The sequence below is a fragment of the Dreissena polymorpha genome, chromosome 3 (genome assembly GCF_020536995.1).
Source record: "Dreissena polymorpha isolate Duluth1 chromosome 3, UMN_Dpol_1.0, whole genome shotgun sequence".
In the NCBI taxonomy this organism is placed as follows: domain Eukaryota; kingdom Metazoa; phylum Mollusca; class Bivalvia; order Myida; family Dreissenidae; genus Dreissena; species Dreissena polymorpha.
In genome coordinates, this window is record NC_068357.1 from 83,537,343 (window position 1) to 83,551,228 (window position 13,886).

A 13,886-nucleotide genomic window follows, 5' to 3' on the forward strand; every position below is an offset into this window, starting at 1 on the left:
TATCTTCCAAAAATGCACACACAAAAAAAAAAAAATTTGGGGGGGGGTAGGGGGGGGTATAGTGGGAGGGTGTGGTGGTCATTTATTAGATGATCTTTAAAAAAAAATGAGGGGGGGGGATTTTAGGGGGGGGGAATTCGGGGGGGGGGGGCGTGGGGGATTGTTTGGGTGGAGTCTATAGTGGTATGTCAGGTAAGAGTTGTTTTGTCAAAGTATCAATCAAATCTAATCATAAATAAAGAAGTTATGGCAATTTTAGCAAAATTTAATAATTTGACCTTGAGAGTCAAGGTCATTCAAAGGTCAAGGTAAAATTCAACTTGCCAGGTACAGTACCCTCATGATAGCATGAAAGTATTTGAAGTTTAAAAGCAATAGCCTTGATACTTTAGAAGTAAAGGGGATCTAAACACAAAATTTTACCATATATTCAAAGTTACTAAGTCTAAAAAGGGCCATAACTCCGTAAAAATGGCAACCGGAGTTATGCAACTTGTCCTTTAATGTCCCCTTATAAGAGTTTGTGAGTGTTCCAAGTATGAAAGCAATATCTATGATACTTTAGGGGTAAAATGAACCAAAACACAAAACATAACCAAATTTTCAATTTTCTAAGTATGAAGGGCTCATCTTTCTGTCAAAATGCAAGTCAGAGTTACATAACTTTGCCTGCACAGTCCCCTTATGATAGTAAGTAAGTGTTGCAAGAATGAAAGCAATAGCTTTGATACTTTAGGAATTAAGTGGACCTAAACAGAAAAATTAACCAAAATTTTCAATTTTCTAAGTATAAAAAAGGCACATAATTCTGTCAAAATGCACGCCAGAGTTATCTAACTTTGCCTGCCCAGTCCCCTCATGATAGTAAGTAAATGTACCAAGTTTGAATGCAATAGCATTTATATTTTATGAGAACAGTTGACCTAAACGCAAAACTTAACTGGACGCCGACGCCAAGGTGATGACAAAAGCTCATTTAAAAAAAATAAAAATAGATGAGCTAAAAAATAAATGAAACAATGTACATACTTTTTTAATGTGCACTGATATTTTACTCGAATTTTTACTTTAAGAGTTGCTTATTTCGCTTTGGATTTTGGTTGTGTACTGACAAATACCTGGACTTTATAACGGTTAAAACACATTTGAATAATAACACATTTATTATATGTAAAGAAAAATATTAACCTCTGTCATTGGACATATAACCTTCTGTTGTTTTTCATTTGGTGAGCTGTGACATCTACGTGAAACCACCCGACAGAAGTATTTCACAATAGAAAAGTACCAAACAAAACGCTGTTCTTCTGACCATAACACAAATTAATGTTAAAGAAAATACATGTGCACAATATCATATGAACAAATGTTATGATCCAATTTCATGAAGATTGAAACAACAAGAGATGTGTTTGTCAGAAACAATGCCCCTTATTGCACCGCATTAAAGCCATATATTTGACCTTTGACCTTGAAGGATGACCTTGACCTTTCACCACTCAAAATGTGCAGCTCCATGAGAAGTAAGTAAGAGATTGAATGGAGAAATGATTTGTTTTTTTTTCCTTTTTTGACCTTTGACCTAGAAGGATGACCATGACCTTTCACCACTCAAAATGTTCAGCTCAAGGAGATACACATGCATGCCAAATATCAAGTTGCTATCTTCAATATTTAAAAAGTTATGGCCAATGTTAAAGTTTTCGGACGGAATATTTGACATTTGACCTTGACCTCCACCTTTCACCACTCAAAATGTTCAGCTCCAGGAGATACACATGCATGCTTCAAGTTGCTAGCTTCAATAGTGAAAAACTTATGGCCAATGTTAATGTTTTCGTATGGACGGACAGAAAACATATATTAGACATTTGACCTTGAAGGATGACCTTGACCTTCACCTTTCACCACTCAAAATGTGCAGCTCCATGAGATGCACAAAATAGACCATTTAAGTTTTCGGATGGACGGACAGACAGACGGACGGACATACTGACTGACGGACAGTTCAACTGCTATATGCCACCCTACCGGGAGAATTAAAAGTGACTTCTAGAGTGTTCAAATTATTTTTTTTTAAGTTTTTACAATAAACATAAGGGGAAACAATTCTGCCCCAACGGGCATGATCTAAACGAACTTGGTAGCGGGCCATCATACCATGTTTCATGCCAAATATTACTACTCTAGCTGGGCCTGGTCATTTGAGAGAAGATTTTAAGTTGTTTTGATATATAAGTCTATATAAATCATGACTCTTGTGGAGTCATTATTTTGGTCCCCAGCTGAAGGACAGGAGCAAGCTCAGTAGAGGACCACTACTTGATGATACCTATCAAATATTGAATCCCTGACTTTTACCATTTCAAAAGATTTTTTAAGTTTTATTTTTTAATCTATTAATAGCTTGGATGACCTCCGTATGCAATGGAACAGAAAAATTGGAACAAAATTGAAAGATTGTCACCAAAGGATCATTACTGTGAAGTTACCTGAACATTTCCAAGTGGATAGAAGAAAAGGTTAACAGACACACTAACACACAGACTGACGAACGAAAGACAGTATCAGAAAATCTACCCATCAGCGCTATGTGGAAGGTGCAAATCACTACCAGACGATGGCCACATATTGAGTCATGTTCTGCGGACTGCACAGGCTAATCTGGGACGACACTTTACGCACATGCATTAAGCCCAGTTTTTTCAGAACGCGGCTCAATTCATCAAACTAAGTCTGCACATCTTTGAAAGACAGCTTGGACTTTGGAGTGAGTGCAACTTTAAAATAAACAATCATTGCTATGTGTGGGGAAAAAAAAGTAGAAACAAGGAAGAATTTCAAATAGAAAATTAAAATTAAGGATGTTTATTTCAGTTACAAACATAATGAAAATAATAAGAACTGAAGAAAATGTTCATCTGAATAAATGGTGTTTGAAATAGCCGTGTTAACTTGTAAATAAATATAAATATGATTTTTTATGATTGTTTTCATGTCACAGATTTAGACATTGAAATATTATTAGTACTATCTTCACATGTATGTTGACATTTAATGACCACAGGCAAAGATGAGATGAGTTTACATTTAAAAGAGGTATCAATGATATACACAAGACATGATTGTACTACATGCGGATGAACACTTTTTCTAAGTGATTCTTTTTAACAATCTTAACTGAAAATTTAGGACATGAGTATACATTCCACATAGCTTGAGCATTGGTATATTTATACTGACAAAATATACTGAAGTATGTGTATAATTTTCCTCATAACATAATAAAAGATATAATAATAATGTTAATATATCACATGTTGTTAATTTGTTCAACACATAGGTGAACTAATGCATTTCTCATTTCTTTCACCTCTTTATTGTTTTGTAAAATACCTTTTTCTTTTTTTTTCACTTTAAAAATAAACATTCTTTAACCTTTATTCTTTTTTTTGAAACCTACACATAGGATTGTTTAGGCAGACAGTACAAACATAGACTGACAAACTCTTTTGGTTCTCTGCACTATGTAAGAGTGCAAAAAAAGCTTCTGTATTTTCATTACTGTGGCAATTGTTACCATAAAGTCTAGTTGTTTGGTCACTCTTTTTGATTCTACAATATGTTCATTCTGCTTATATGTGGTACATGTACTTACAAAGAAACCGCACATTACTATAACAACCATATGATTGGTTTTGCTAGTTAGTATGTCTTCTGACAAACAATAAGTGGACTATTAATTATGTGAGTGAAAAGATCAATGTGCAATACAGTCAAGTGGACTGGAACTATGGCATGAATATATTATAGGAAAGCAACATTATTATAACTATAAATATGACTGCATTCGCAATTATGTAACATTACAAAAGTGTTGCCCTGTCCACATGCTGCATGCTATAAGAAAACTTGTATCTTCCTAATACTGCTAATAATACAAAAGTTATTTTCATCATTTAAAGTGTTAATCAAGTTTTGCAATGGGCATAGTTCACTAAGATGCACACGAACACACATGTTCATTTCTTGACTTTCATGTGAAACAACAGCTTTCTTTATCACACAGTCGACCAATATAGACCAGAATGTTCAAAACTTCCTTGTCAAAATCACAACACACAGATAGTAAAAGGAAAACGGGCAGTTTTATTGTTTCACTCTTGTACAAATATAAATGCCATGTCCAATAAGGCACAAACACAACAATATTTCACATAATACACAACAATTCAATAGAGTTAGTGGTGTTAGTAGTCTTTCCAGTGTAGATAGATTATGGTGTTGTTACAAGTCAAAGTCATGCACATATAAAAGTCAAGAGGTCAAAGGCTATGCTGTCCACAATGTTGCCCAGCTCATGAGATGAGAAGGAGGTCGACCTGAGAGTTCATAAAGGTGGAGATCCACAATAAATATAAATTTAGGGCATATCAAAAGAAAGACTGTTAGTACAAGTAAGGTTAATGCAAATAAATCAGAAACCGCAAAACTATATTTTTAGTAACATAAATTACATTGAAGTTACTTTTTTTTCTTTTGTACTTTTAGCATAATTCACAAATGGAAAACTTAACAAATATTTTTGAATAGGAATAAATAAAATGGATACAAAAATCAAAGATACACCTCAGATGTGAAAACAGACCTTTCTAACTTACATACAAACACCACATAACTAGCAGTCCAGCTTAGTACAGGGAGCTGCCTGAACAAGTGCCCTCACTCGTATCATTTGAAAAGGTGTAGACATTGGGAAAATTCAGGTTTGCACAGCACAAGCACAGGTATACAGAATTTATTGTATAACCGGTGAATGGAACGAGTATGCAGGTATTTCCATCTTGAGGAATTTTAAATAAAATCACATGTCAATCAAAATGAAAGATAGTGTGGAGTAGGTGTACGAGGGAAATGAGGGACCCAGCTCCCATTTGGTACTTCACTTGATTTATGGTCATAGCAAACAATGGTCTAGATTGTTAATTTACAAGAATATTGTATCTTAATTATGGCCCCAAAAAAGAAACTACCCTACACCAAGCATTCCAGCAAGCAAATTTTGACTTTGTTCCAGGGCTAGTCTTAGTGGTTTATAGAAATAGTCCCTGAAACATCAAGGCTTTCCATTTTTGAACTCTGGGAAAAATTCAAAATGTTTGATGAAAAGATCAATTATCTGATTAAAACTTCTCCTTACAATTTGCTTTTTTTTCACTTTTCCCACAATTTAAGACGAGCCCTCCGCCTAGTATCACCAACATCCTTAAGTCAATATTTTGAGATTTTTTCTTTATTTGAGATATTGACGATCATGTTTGAGGAAGAATTTGCCAATTTTAATAGACCTGAGATTTGAGCTTGTTTGAGAGTTGATGGACATTCTCAGTTATCAGCTGAGAAGAAATTTGAATCCCATCTTCTGCGTTAAGCTAAAAAAAATGACGGTGTTTGTGATACTACACCCTGGTGCTGAACGATAAAAACCTCCTCTAAAAACATTGGTATATGGATACATGGGAAGCACCCCAAAGCTGGGCAAGACCTGATTGCAGCACAGGTTTGATACGTACCATGTTGAGACTGAGGAGGGTCACAGGCTGGCTGGCCCAGGCCTCGTACACACACACCGAGTGCCACTTGGTCTGAAATAAAGTGTCACCGTGAGAAAACAAGCACAGCTACTAAACAGGTCTGAAATAAAATGTCACCCAGTGAGAAGCATTCGTCTTTAAAGTTAGTGTTCGTGTGTAGTTTGAACAGATATCGTTGCAGGAATTTTAAATAAACCATTTAACTAAATTTAGATTCACATCGTACATGCATGATTTACATGCTGGCGAATTCGACTGTACAGACATTTTCGATTTCAGAATTAAATATTTGGCTTATTTTGCATTATTTGACACATGTTCTTCTTAACATTCATTTTAATTTATATTGAAATATATGTTTAATAAGTTTTTTACACATTTTATATAAACTAGTAAATATTTGACAAAATCGTATAATCTCGCTTAAAGAAAAATCAGGAGTAGTATCATGTTTGAACTTGCAGTTAATATTTTGTTCACTTTTAAATTATAGGACATTTACTTTTGCAATATTTTAACACTGTTATAAAGGAATGGAATAAATTACTCAGAATTAACCACCACAAACGCATGACAATGTAAGCGATGTGATCATGACAATGGCTATATGCAACAGCATTAATATAGAACAGCCTGCAAGTAACTTGCAGTCTGTTAAGGTTTTATACTGTTTGCTGCTCATCAGTATTTTAGGGTTGGAAATAAGGCCTTTAAAACCTGAATTAAGTAAGAAAGGTCTTAAATTTTACTTGAATTTTCTAAGAAACTACAAATGCGCCGACGTTCATATCTCAGTGGTAAAGGGTAAATTAAAGACAGTGAAGGAACTACTTACTGGATGGGTGATGCTGTTTGTGTTAGCTGGGCAGTCCACTGCGAGAAGGCCTGCAGAGGTGCCAGAGTTCATGCAGGTGGACTCCACGGCAGACAGGGTGATGTCGTACTTGATTCCCTTCACAACCTACACAAAATGGGAAAACAGGGCTTAATGCATGTGTGTTAAGTGTTGTCCAAATTTAGCCTCTGCAGTTTGCACAGGCTTAACAGGGAGACACTTTCTGCTTTTATGAATTCATTTTTGTTCATAGAAAGTCTCTTGTAATAGTCTAAGCAGAAAGTGCCGTCCTTTGGTTCCTGATTAGCCTGTGCTGACTTACACACTTGACACACGCATGAAGCCAGTTTACCCTTTACAACCTATACAGTGAAAATGAGAATAGTTTCATAGCAGTGTGTAGAACATAATTCGCCCTATTGGTGCAAAAAGGTACCATGTGCCATTTACTTAAAATGTCACAATGTACCTTTCTGCACCAATGGGCGATATTGTTACTATTACACATTTCTGGTGTTAAGGCTATGATGTTACAATGTAAAAAAAAATCATTTGCTTTCCATGAAAATCATATGGATCAGATCCAAATAAGATTAACTATATTCTATTATTGAGATATTTGCCTAATGACCAAAATCACATTTTGGTTTAACATGGCTTGATGTTGAGAGAAAAACTGTAATACATATTCAAATTTCAAAGTCAAATACAACTCAATCATGCTTTGGCCTTTGTATATACAAATGCAATTTAATTTTAATTTCTGAAAAAATAATAATTTAAAGCAAAAGAGTTTCCAAGCTGTACGCACCTGGTACCTCGCATGAACATTGGACTCGACAACACGGAACATGGAGTTGGAGCGGGCGTTGATACCGTCCACAGTGGCCTTGACACACTTCTGGAACCCCTCGTCAGACTGGTCCGTGACTGGTTGCCAGCCTTAAATGCAAACGACTGGTTAGTACAGTGGATACATGAATACTTTATGCTACAAAGGCTGAAAATGATATATTGCATTCCTTAAAGATAGGCCCCTGGCATTTTCCATGCCTGGCTTAACTTGTATATGTCAGTATACAGACATTAGTAAGATTGCAGCAAACTGAAATACCATGTAACAAAAGAATAAACTTCCAGGGAAGGTTAAAAGGCAACTAAAGAATTTTACTTCAATGTTGAACATAACATATCCAGTGCCTTCCCCAAAAATTTTTTCAGGCGCCCCGGTGCCGATCGGGGGTGGGATCGGGAGGGGTGTCCCCTCCGGACGTTGATCTTTTTTTTAATTTAACGTGTCAATTCACGTTCTGTGGTGCGTTATAACTCAAAGAAAAACAGCGTCAAAAGACGTCATTTGGTGCGCTATGACTCTCAAAAAAATCCCCCAGTCATTTAAAAATATATATTGTTTAATTGTTTAAAAACTTTTCCGCACAGATAGTAAAATCCCGACTCGAACGATTCCCCAATACATCCGTTTCAACCCGACTCTATTACTGTATACTTACTATTTTTCAAGTTTCTATTTATTACCCGATAATCCCGTTTATTCCGTTTTTATCAATCTCTTTCTGGTAAATATTTACGATAAAAGCTTTCAGTTATTTCATTAACACAAACCTTGCCATTTTTTAAGTGACTATTTATAGATTTGATGAAATATTGCCTCTGAATATGCGTCAATCCCCTGACCTGTTGTGTGCTTGTTAAAACGCTCAATACACGCTATTTGTATGCAAAAGACGCGACGTTTTACATGCTGCATAATTTTCGCGCTCTTTTTAATTGAGAAAAAGATTCGACACAAAATAAATTTGCACTGCTAATTTGAAGCAAACATATTCATCGTTGCGGTTACATTTACATTCGGAAGTGTGTTTCGGATTAAAAACGCGTTAACATCGACTTACGGGAATGGGTTTCGGATTACAAATTTAATTATTCCCATTTGAGATTTCAACAAATATTAACCGTTGCGTTATAAATTCAACGATTTTTTGTTTAAACACTTTACGAGTCGAATAAATGTTTTGACGGAATTATGCATGAAATTCACGTTGTCCACGAGGATCACGGCCGGTTGCCATCATCAGTCTTCTAACTATCGATTATCGGACGAAACATTTACAAGTGTGCGTAATTAATTCAACGAAAATTTGTTAAAGCGCATTACGTGTCGAATAAATGTCAGAAAAACGAGGTTAATCAGTTCTATAAATGGACATGTTGAAATATACATGTCCTGGAATTTAATAAATTGTTATCACATAATTGTAACCGGGAGTCATTTGCACAACTTACTCTCTATAATAATTAATAGTTTACCACTTGCAATTAATTTCTCGTATTAATTATGAGTCATAGGTAACACTTGTTTACAGTAAAAAGGTGTGATGATGATGCCCTAAACCGTCTTTAATGTTCTGTACTGTACTAATTACCGGTTTATATTACTCAAATGGTACAACTTCTAACTAATCAAGCTGCGATAAACTCTTACTTCATGCCCGACGTCAATCAAAAATAATGGTCGATAGTTAACCCCGCCCTCATAAGCATTCGCGTAACCGATTGGACGATGAACTTCACAGTTTGACGACTGGAAAGTTACCAGATACATCATTGTCAGCATTTAAATGACCGTGTAATGTGGCTAGAATAATCGATATGCGCGTCATGCTATTCTCTTATCAGTGGATTATCCATTACCCCATGTGGTGTTTATGGCGATAACTTGTGAAAGTAGGTACCGAGTGCTCTTTTAAAACAGGGAATATTGATACACTGATAGGGAAACCTTGATTTTTTAGGACAATCTCCACTTTCTTTTACTGAAGAATTTACTGATCGGAAAATTTCAAGCGCCCCGGGGACTCTGATTTCGAAATTCAAGCGCCCCGGCAAGGGGCGCTTAAATGGCCTGGGGAAGACCCTGATATCTAACGATGTTTAGCTCCAATAAGCTGTCAGTTTAGACAGAAATTGTCGTCCCTGATTAGCCTACGCAGCCTGCACAGGCTTATCATCCTGACAAGCCTGACACTCTGTGCACAGAGAAATCTGGGACGACACTTTACGCACATTCATTAACGCATTTGTAGTCCCTTTGAAAGTTACATTTAATTAAATGCCTTTCTTACTAGATTAAAGTTTTAAAGGCTTCATTTCCTAACCTTATATACTGATGAGTAGCAAACAGCATGAAACCTGAACAGACTGTGAGTTACTCACAGGCTGTTCTAGTTTTATGCTGTTTGCACATGGTAATTTTCACTTTGCCTCTGGGAAAGGGTTAATGCTGGACATCATCCAGTGACTATTACCTCCCACAAGCTGTCTAGCTGCCATGTCACAGTGATCTGACGTGACTGTGTAAGTGTGTGTCCAGGTCTGCTCATACAGCTGAAGATGGCACACTCGCTGAAAAATGTGAGAACACAATATGAGCCATGCTCTGTGAAAAGGGGGTTTAATGCATGTGCGTTAAGTGTTGTTCCAGATTAGCCTGTGCAGTCCGCACAGGCTAATCAGGGATGACACTCTCCACTTTATTTATTTTTTCGTTTGAAGAAAGTCTCTTCCTAAAAAAAATGCAGTTTAGGCAGAAAGTGTCGCCCCTGATTAACCTGTGCCGACTGCACAGGCTAATCTGGGACCATACTTTACGCACATGCATGAAACCATTTTTTTACAGAGCACAGCTCATATATGAAATTGAGCTTAAATATTAAGTGGGCTCTGGGAAAATGGCACTTAATGCATGTGCTTAAAGTGTTGTTCCAGTTGCACAGGGCAATTATCTGCGTATTTGAAAATTTGACAACTTCCTGCTTGTATTGATACTATGTATAAAGGAAGTCCCTTCTTCTAAAAATCCAGTCTAGACGCAAAGTGTCTTCCCTGATTAGCGAGTGAAGATCTGAGACAAGAATTTACACACAACATGAAGCCAGGTTTACCCAGAGCATGGTACAGATTATTGACACTATCACAACCATCGTTCCTATTTAGATTTGAGACTGGCTCACCACTTCAGTTGGGGTAAATCTTCTATTTTATTATTATATAGTTTTAAATATTAAACATTGTAAAATATTTGCAATTAAAGGAATATTACTGCAATACTAAATATTCTCAGTAATTAAAGTCTTTAATTTTGATTTCTTTAATTTTAAGTAACAGATTTGTTTCAAAGACTGTCTTATTATTGATATTTTATAATACCACATAAACTCTGACCAAATAACATCAAAATTCAATGTCATAATAATAAGTTATGTGCTATATTTCTGTTCAAATAGGATGCATCGATACCTATTTCTGAAAGTGACTATTGCACAGTTTGGCAAATGACAATTCTTTCCAGAATTGGCAAACCAAGTATTACAGAGATAGCCTTCTAACTAAACTGCACTTTCTAGAGACTGTGTGGTGTTGAAGATGCTTTGGCTTCCAAAGGTTTGGGGTTTGATGGCCAGGTCAGGCACATTATGTATTTTATCTTTTTTTTCTTTTTTTCAGAACTGTTCAAAACTATTTTAAGTAAAACAGTTTTGTTATTAAATTCATTCCATTACTATTTTTCCAAAATACTAAAATCTATGAACACGCACATGTAATAGTTATTTACCAGCCATACTAATTCACACACACACAACTTACCCCATCAGCACAGCGGAGGGTGTACTTGTAGTTTGTTCCACTGACAACCTGTGTCTGAACAGCGGTTATCTTACAGTTGGCGTAATCAGCGTTCAGACCGCCCTGTTTGGTAAACTTGACCAGGACGTCTGCGTAGTGCTGGTCAGATGGGTCCTGGTTGGTCCAACCACCCACCTGGCGTTTAGCGGTGGCCTTCAGGTTGCAGGAGTCTGTGGTCACCTCATTAGTCGTTGTCCAGCTTTGTACGAACAGGGTCAGGTGACATGATTGTGAACCCTAAAATAATTCATGAAATGACATGAGATACTGTGAGTCTGGTTCTGTGAAAACTAGGCTTGATGCATCTGCAAAAAGTTTCATCCCAGATTTGCGTGGGAGTCTATTATTTTAAAAGGAAGTCTCTTAAAGTGCAAATTTAGTCAATTATCATGGGATCAGATCAGGTAAACACCCTGAAAATAACATGAATTTGTGTTACCGATCGTGATATGTAATGGCAAAATCTGCTATATGCCTGGCCTTTGCTTGTGAATAAAAGTTTACTTGTCCTTTCTGTAAATCTTATAGTACTGGTTTGTATAAATGGGCTTACCTGGCAAGTTGGGGAGAGAATAAGTCACAAATTCAATTGTATGGCAGATTACAGGATTAAGTTAACAGTCATGATCTATGTAGAAGTTATGTAGCTACCTTGTTTAAGTGTTTTGTTACCAGTACATCAATAACTACCTTGTATTATAAAGACTAAATATTTGTGTTTTAAGCAATAAAATTGATTGTTTATCCACTTATTTACTTAATTACATGTACTAGTATGTTTGTCTTTGAGGTTTAATATTTTCTGTAACATATTCATAACGATAATTAGTTTAAAGATCTTTATGGTTGTGATTTTGCTATTACATTGAAGCATCAATTTTTCATTTGTGGACTTGTACAGATAATAAAAATGTACAAAAGTGTGGTACCTTACCATCTGAATGGTGTACTTGTAGTTGATTCCTGCAACAACCTGCAAAACAGTATCCAATAGAACAAATTATAATATTTTTGCCTTATATGATACGAGTGTATATTTTGTAATTTAAATGAAAACATAGCTGCTTAATAATAAAGAATATTATTTGTTAAACACACTCACTCAAATGTCTAAATAAATGAATATAAATTATTTTAATTTTTCAACTCTACAATACTGTTCACACTAAGATATTGTACTTAAGGTTATCCTTGCACAACCATCCCACTCAGAAGCGAGGTGAAAATGGCTATATGCAACCATTATAAAACCAGAAGAGCCTGTACGTTTCTCACAGTCTGTCCAGGCTTTATGCTGTTTGCTGCTCATCAGAATCTTTGGGTTGGAAATGAAGCATTAAAACTTGAATCTTTTAAGAAAGGTTTTTAATATAATTTCATTTTCTAAGGGGCTATACACGTCAAAATTAATATCTGAGTGGTAAAGCAATAACTAGACAGTTAATTTCTGTTATGCAGCCCAAGGCAGAAAATCTTGTATGGGATTTTCCGTTGACAACAAATACCTACAAAATACTTATCTAGTATGGAATTTTCCCTTGACAACAATTACCTACAAATCTGATATGGGATTTTTCTTGCCACAATTACATACAAATATAGTATGGGATTTTCCAATGAAGACCATTACCCACCAATCTGGTATGGCATTTTCCCTAGAAAACCATTACCCACAAATTGGGTACAGGATATTTCCTTGATGACCATTACCCACAAATTGGTATGAGATTTTCTCTTCGGGACCATTACCTACAAATCTGGTAGGTTTTTTCCCTTGGCAAACATCACCCACACATCTGGTATGGGATTTTCCTTTGGAGGCCATAACCAAAAAAACTGGTACAGAATTTTCTCCTGGCGACCATTACACACAAATCTGGTATGGGATTTTCCCTTGGCAACCATTACCCACAAATCTGGTACAGAATTTCCCCTTGGCCACCATTACCCACACATCTTGAACACAATAAGCCCTTGAGGACCATTACCTGTGTGGCGACCTTGGTGATGAGGAGTCCATTCATGGAATCCTGGGACAGGAGTCCAGCGTCCGTGAAGTTGAACAAGAGGTCTGTGTACTCTGCCTTGGTTGGGTCCTGCTGGAAATCACCGCCCATCATTGGGTGGCTGTTCTCCACAGCATGCGCTGGCTGTGCAGCACAGATGTGCTTATTGACTGTGTAGGTGTTGGTCCAAGATTGAACGTAGTACTGAATGGTGCAAGTCTTTCCAGCCTATGAAAAAAAAGGTATGAAGAGAGTATAACATCAATTCAATAATTCTTGAAAACATGAATCAATTGCTGATTATTATTATTTACCTCCCATGGGAGGTTCAAAGATTGGATATTTCATGTCTTTTCAAAAATATTGTTTGAAATTAATTATATTTGTCATTTAAGACAAACTATTGTATACGGTATACACTATTACATTAGAACCGAGTTCATTAATACTGCTACTTACATCTTCATATCTGATCTTGTAGTTCATCCCACTGACAACCTGAAAAAAGAATAAAAACTCTTTTCATTTTAATTTGCAGGAATTTGCTAATTATTTTAGCCAAAAATAGTTGGCGAACTCAACTTTAAACTTCGAAATTCACTGTATAACATGCATGTCTCAATCAAACTCAACTTAAATGCTTCACGTGCTTATATGAGAAACTTCTGACATTCTGTTTATTTAAACTTCTTACTGTTCTTTTGGTCACTATTTTAAAATATATGCTACATGCTTATCTTCCAATTT

At 36.0% G+C, this 13,886-nt stretch overlaps 2 protein-coding genes across 52 annotated transcripts in view; one reads left to right on the forward strand and one right to left on the reverse strand.

Annotated features, from left to right (window-relative positions):
* Positions 1-13,886, reverse strand: part of LOC127875025 (uncharacterized) — a 305,966-nt gene that overhangs the window by 289,005 nt on the left and 3,075 nt on the right. For all 50 annotated transcript variants that reach the window (XM_052419814.1, XM_052419805.1, XM_052419804.1 and 47 more), the window contains exons 2-9: positions 13,599-13,637; positions 13,122-13,367; positions 12,068-12,106; positions 11,095-11,370; positions 9,756-9,852; positions 7,241-7,371; positions 6,430-6,555; positions 5,574-5,645 (exon numbers count right to left, since the gene is read on the reverse strand). In XM_052419814.1, the coding sequence (XP_052275774.1) occupies positions 5,574-5,645; positions 6,430-6,555; positions 7,241-7,371; positions 9,756-9,852; positions 11,095-11,370; positions 12,068-12,106; positions 13,122-13,367; positions 13,599-13,637 (1,026 nt within the window). The remainder of the gene's footprint in view (positions 1-5,573; positions 5,646-6,429; positions 6,556-7,240; positions 7,372-9,755; positions 9,853-11,094; positions 11,371-12,067; positions 12,107-13,121; positions 13,368-13,598; positions 13,638-13,886) is intronic.
* The window catches only part of LOC127875030 (PHD finger protein 10-like), a 40,327-nt gene continuing 36,788 nt past the window's right edge, over positions 10,348-13,886 (forward strand). The window contains exon 1 of one of the 2 annotated variants that reach the window (XM_052419815.1): positions 10,348-10,473. The gene's annotated coding sequence lies outside the window, so the exon portion shown is untranslated. The remainder of the gene's footprint in view (positions 10,474-13,886) is intronic. The other variant, XM_052419817.1, reaches the window with a different exon arrangement.